Source organism: Ursus maritimus, unplaced genomic scaffold (assembly GCF_017311325.1).
Source record: "Ursus maritimus isolate PB19 unplaced genomic scaffold, ASM1731132v1 scaffold_22, whole genome shotgun sequence".
Taxonomy (NCBI): Eukaryota; Metazoa; Chordata; class Mammalia; order Carnivora; family Ursidae; genus Ursus; species Ursus maritimus.
Window position 1 is genome coordinate 21,853,651 of NW_024424675.1, and position 6,129 is coordinate 21,859,779.

The 6,129-nt window shown below is 48.6% G+C and overlaps 1 protein-coding gene across 1 annotated transcript; it reads right to left on the reverse strand.

Annotated features, from left to right (window-relative positions):
* Positions 1–3,196: 3,196 nt before the first annotated feature.
* On the reverse strand, positions 3,197–4,683 carry DEFB121 (defensin beta 121). The gene is made up of 2 exons (XM_008703395.1): positions 4,519–4,683; positions 3,197–3,324 (listed from the first exon to the last, which is right to left on the reverse strand). Exons 1-2 carry the CDS (start codon positions 4,574–4,576, stop codon positions 3,197–3,199), a joined length of 186 nt encoding a protein of 61 aa, XP_008701617.1. The 5' UTR covers positions 4,577–4,683.
* Between the last annotated feature and the right edge of the window lie 1,446 nt (positions 4,684–6,129).

Here is a 6,129-nt window from a genome sequence, read left to right on the forward strand (position 1 = left end):
GCTTTGGCTTGAGAGAGGCGAGATGAGGCCAAGTTTGCATGAAAGTGTGGCGAGGCTAGGAAAGAGGGGCTGGCAGCTGGAGAAGCCCCTACACCAGTATGTCCCTGACTGTGCCCTGCTTCAAGCACTGTGGGTGCTCGGGGGGCGTTGCTTCTAAAAGTCATTAACATGGTAATAGTCACACACCAGTCATGAAGGTGCCGCCACACTCAAGTCCCAGCGAATGCTTTATTTATCTGTATTTTAAGTTCAACGCCAAGACGCCACTTACAAAGTTGGGGAGATGCCCAATGTCAGTTACTGTTGGGGTCTCCTGTCTTCCTCCTCTTGATCCTACTAAGACCCCATGATTTCAGGAAACGAGGAGAATCTGCTCCTTACTTCATGACGACGATCTTCATTTCTCTTGCTCCTCACGCTCAGGCTACTGTGGATGAATTCCACCAGCCGTTCATCGGGCAGCTCTGGGCGTGGTGGGTGGTGAGAGAAGTGCAGGATGCCACTGGCGGGGGGGGTGGCAAGGGAAGTACCAGGAGGCACTCACGTGACCCTGAGGGCGCGTGCCCCCCTATATGCTGCACCCAGGCACCCCCGCCTGCTTGCCCTACTCGCAGCCCTGGCAGTCAGAAAGGTCAGCCGTGGAAGGGAACACTCCGAGCGCAGGCAGAGGCTTAGGGGAATCCCTGGTAGCGATCACTTGAGCATCTGCAGACATTCAGCAACTGAATCCCTTTCTACTCTTTGGGTTTCGGCGGAAAGGAGGGCTGCTGTCCTACAGAAAACACTACAGAAAACATCAATGGCAAATACTCTTTTGCACCACTCTGAGAGTTGGTGGGCAGGCATATGACCCAGGCTCAGCCAACTGGATGCTCCAGCAAAGGACTTTGAATCTTAAAGGACCCAATTCAAACCACAGAGAAGGTGGAGACAACACTCCCATGGTGGCCAGCAGGCAGAAGCCGCCGTGGGAGAAGTCCAGGCAAGACTCCACGTGTCCAGTGCCAGGATGGCAATGCTGCTGGTGGGACCCCGGTAGATCCCCTCTGCTGCTCACTCTCCCGTGGTCCTTCCAAGCCCAATTGTCTAGACTTCCTATCAGTTCTATGAGCTATGTGGTATCTTTCCAAGAAATGCCCTTTCTGCTTAAGCTGGTCTCTGATGAACTCAAATCATGACATCCAATGACAAATTTGAGGTGTGTCATCATGAAATATGTTGAAGAATGTTGCTGTAGGCCACAAGGAACCCTTGTGAGATAGGGTGCCAGGATGTGGGGCAATATGACCTGGCAGGGAGATGAAAAGATCAGCAGCAAAACTCAAGGTAGAAAGCCCGGAGTGTGAGAAAGAGGAGGGAGGACGCCAAGGAGGGACTGAGCGGAGAGAGCAGCTCTGAATACAGTGCAGAATAGTAAGGTTTGCACGAAGCCATTGCCAAGGAAGACTCAAGAGGCCACAATGGCCGACCTGATACGAGAAGGGAAGAGGAGGGCATCCGAAGTCTTAACGGGAATCGAATGTGCATTAGCCTCTGTGCTGGGCATTTCCTACCAGTTATTTCATTTAATCTTACGACAACCCTGTGCCTCAGGTAGGGTGAATCCTCACTTTAGAGATGAGAAGATAAAACGGAGAAGGTTAAATGGCTTGCCTAGCATCATGCAGCAGATATGTGGTCAAGGATTTGAACCCCCAGACGTTCTGATTCTGAATCCAGTGTTCTTCCTTTGGCACTTTCAGTAAGACTTCAACACTGGGGCTGGAGGTTTCAACGGAGGGGTGTGCTGGGATGACGGAGGCAAGCCATAAGGCTAAGGCCAGTTTCAGTGTTCTCATATGAAGGGACTGGAGAGTGAGTAGGTGATGCCGAACAGAACCTCCCAACTCAGAATAACCAAGTCCTCTTTGATTAGTCAGCTAAGCAGCAAGGGTGGGGAATACTTGAGGCCACCCCTGAAATCACGGAGCTGGTGGTGGGAAGATCACCATTGTCTCAGTTCAGGATCAGTTCTGGAAAAAGACGAGCCCACAATTCAATATCATGTGGCCCCAACTGGGAGGAAAGGAAAGAGACGGAGCAGGAACCCACATGGGGCCTGATACCAGCTCTCTGTTGGTTGAAGAAAACTAGGAGACACGATCCTAGAGTCCCTAACGGGTAGAACTGCAGGTCTTATCAGGGGAGGGATGCACCCTTTTGGAGTGAACATAGAGAAAAAGAAGCAGCCTGTATCTCAAGGCCCTAAAGCTACAGTGTCCAATATGATAACCAGTACTCACATTAAGCTCTCGAAACAGAAGTTTAGATTAAATTAAATTAAATTAAATTAAATTAAGTATTCCGTTCCCCAGTTACACTAGCCACGTTTCTTTTTCTTTTTACTTATATGTCTTCATGGAACTTAATGCCTTTTTGGGGGAAAAGATACTAATAAAAATCACATAATATGTATTTACAGAATGATTTTAAAAACAAATGATCTGCGTCTGCGTGATTGTCCTCTGCTGACTTTGCACACATACGCACCTTTAGAAAACATACAGTGCTCGTTAATGTTTCGTTTTCCATCGCAGGGGATGGCTTTCCTTTTTCAACCCACAGTATGTCTTGCAGAGTTAGGCATGTTTACGTCACCTTTTTTAAGTGAGACATAGTCGTCATTAGCATGGAGACTTCATTTCCCTACTGAGGGACGTTTAGAATGCTTTCCGGTTCTGCTTCCGTGTTACAAGCAAGGATGCCACAGGTGTCTCTGTGCACTGACTCACCAGCCACATTTCAAATGCTCAAGAGCCACCTGTGGCGGGTAGTTGCCATATTGGACAACACAGAGATGGGCTGTTCCATCATTGCAGAAAGTTCTCCTGGCAGTGCTGGTCTAGGAAGCAAGAATCAAACGGATAGAACGAACATTCCTCATTTATATCATCTGGGATGAGCCGTGGGCCAGCAGGCAAGGAGGAATGTGCAAAACAGACTGTTACTACCTACTGGTCCACCCCGTTCTCCCTAATCCGCACACACACCTTCCTTTGTTACTGACTCGTAAGTATAATGAGGCCGAGCTGCAGACACAATGGTACAGCCAAGAATGATTTAATAGAACTGTGGGCTCTAACGACATTGGACTCAACGTTGGGCGAGAGTGGTCAGACTACAGGGGTTACCCCAGGCTTCCAGGTGCGCGTAAGGATCAAGTTTTGACAGGTATGTGCTTGGGGTTGACACAACACTTAGCTTCATCCGTGCATAATATATGGAAGACTTCATTCTGTTCACACGTTGTTCTGCACCTTCCCAACTTGCCCCAGCAACGCATGGCTGAAATTAAAAGGGAAGGAGAGAACAAAACAAAACAAAAAAAGGAGAAGGCAGGGTCAGTCTTGAAATAAAGCAGGGGGCTGAGAAAGGGGGAGGTCAAAGCCCAGCAGAGAAGACAATAGTGAGGGAAATAGGACCTATGTGGGGGAAAAGCCCTTACAAGACAGCCTTACAAGATTTAGGAGAGATGATGGGCCATTATCCTTTCTTCTCCCATTTGTGTCCTCAGTCACAATCCCAAAGTCCACTTGGTGGCCTAGGACCTATGAGGCAGCTTCCCCTCCCTGGCCAGCTCCTTTGGGGAAGACAGGCGGTCCCCGTCTCTCCAAGGTTTCATCTCCCCCATAGTATAGGGTAGCTCGTATCAGCTCGCTTTCCCCTTTGCCCTCAGTTCCCTCTCTGACCGTATCAATGAACGGTACAGGAATCGGAAATACACCCATCTGGACACCTACCCGCAGGTCTTTTAGGGCACCGGTAAAATTCCCAAGAATGTCATACTCCCTTCTCCATGACATCCTGGGCCGTTTCGCTGGTCTTAACCAGCCAAGATAATTAGGAACAGCTGCTCTGCAGAACCCACAAGCTAAAGTAGCCCAGATAAATTGAGGTTGCCTAAGAATGGAATCAGAATCCTCAATCAGAGGGGCACCTGGGTGGCTCAGCATCTGCTTTTGGCTCAGGTCATGATCCCAGGGTCCTGGGATCGAGTCCTGCATGGGGCTCCTTGCTCAGCAGGGAGCCTGCTGCTCCCCTGCTTGTGCTTCCCTTTCCCTCTCTCCCTCTCTCTCTGACAAATAAACAAATAAAATAGTTTTTTTAAAAGAATCCTCAATCAGAAATTCAGGAACCATTTTCACAGAGGCAACAATAGATCAAAATTCAAATCTCCCCCCCCCCCAGTGTTTTTGGAAAAGTACCCCGTTTTACTGTACTCCACACCCAAGTCTCTCTCTCGCATGTACCCTCTGCCCGGGTCACCATGCTCCACTTTTCCAGAGCAAACCAGAGATCAGAGTCGTCAAGTAATGGCGCTGGCAGGATCAGCTGCTATCAGACAACTCAAATTTTCCCTTGGCCACAGAGATCATCCAAAGGCCTCCGTGGACCCTGCGGTTCTCCTCGCCCAGGCTGCGAGAGCCCCCGGAATTCCCTGAACATGACCCCCTGCCCCTTGGGAGAGATCCTGTTTACCTTGGGTGACTCGGACCAGGAGCAGGATAACAGCCAAAACCAGGAGCATGAGCTTCATGAATGCTGGGGGCTCAGGGAGAGATTAAGAGGCTTGGAGCCTTCTGGGCTGGCAAGACAGGCAGAGGTCCCCATTCGGGGCAGTCGAGACTGGTATTTATTGCCCTGAGAAGCATGGCGGACCCATGATCAGTGAACCAGAAAGGGAACAGTCATTTAAGATTGGACAGACAGGCAAGTAGTCAACCACACTGGCTGATTGGCTACCGAATCCACCAGCTTGTCTGCACTTCCAGGGGGCCGGGACAGGGGGAAGAGACCTTAACAAAGAGAGGACACAGCCTTGCCTTTGAGGAGGTTTCTAACACAACTGGGGAGCCCAGAAGGGGGGAAATGTTTTTACTGTTGATTCATGTCTGGTAAAAGAAAAGAGAGAGAGCAATGAGACAGAAAAGGAGTGATACTCTGTGTTCCTTGGGTTCCTTCCAGCAATGAGGACACCCTATGATGTCCCATATGTTGGCGGTTCATTTAAAGGATAGTAAGGGAAGGGCAGAAGCAGAGGGAATACCTAATGGCCCCATGGCCATCATTCCCGGCAACGCACACATCAGCATTTGTGGAGTGGAATGAGCGGGAAGGCCACAGAGCTTTCTTTCAACAGTGTGTGTTTGAGAAGAACAAGGAGCATCTTCCTAGGGGCCAAAGGAAAGGCCAGTTTCTCCCATCGTGGTGTTTCCTATAATGTACGGTAGATTGCATTATCGACCCCAATTTTACACCCTTATTTGAACCCACGCATTTGTAAGGTCTCACCCCAGGAGGAATACACTTCGCTCTCCCTCACTGTTGTCTTGGCTATGTGACTTGCTTTAGCCAGTGTCGCATGGGCAGAAGCGACAATGCGCCAGTCTTGAGCCTAGGCTTTAAGAGGTGATGAATGTCTTCACTCGCCTTTCTGTGCCTCCGCCATCCCCACGAGAAGAACGTGCTGGCTCACTGTAATGGAATCACCACTTTGGAAGCCAGTTTGATGGGGGTTTTGTTTTGTTTTGTTTTTAAGATTTATTCATTTATTTTAGAGAAAGACGTGGGGGGAAGAGGCAGAGGGAGAGAGAGAGAATCTCAAGCAGGCTCCACACTCAGCACAGGTCCCAACGCGGAGCTCAGTCCCAAGACCCTGAGATCATGACCTGAGCTGAAATTCAGAGTCGGACACTTAACCCACTGAGCCACCCAGGAGCCCTGGTGTTGTTTTGTTTTGTTTTAGTTTGATGGTTTCTTATAAAGTTAAACACACTTACCATACAATCCAGCAATTCCATTCCTAGGTATTTATCCAAGATAAAAAAAGAGTTATGTAGACACCAAAAAGTGTACGTAAATTTTCACAGCAGCTTTATTTATCATAAATAGAAGCAACTTAAATATTCATCAAGTAGCAAAGAAATAAATGGCAGTTTATCCATATAATGGAATACTGCTCAGCAATAAAGACGCTTTAACTTTGCAGTTTGCGGGAATCTAAAAAGCATTGGACTGAGTGAAAGAAGCCAGGCCAAAAGAGAATATACTGAGTAAATCTATTTGTATGAAACTCTAGGAAGGACAAAT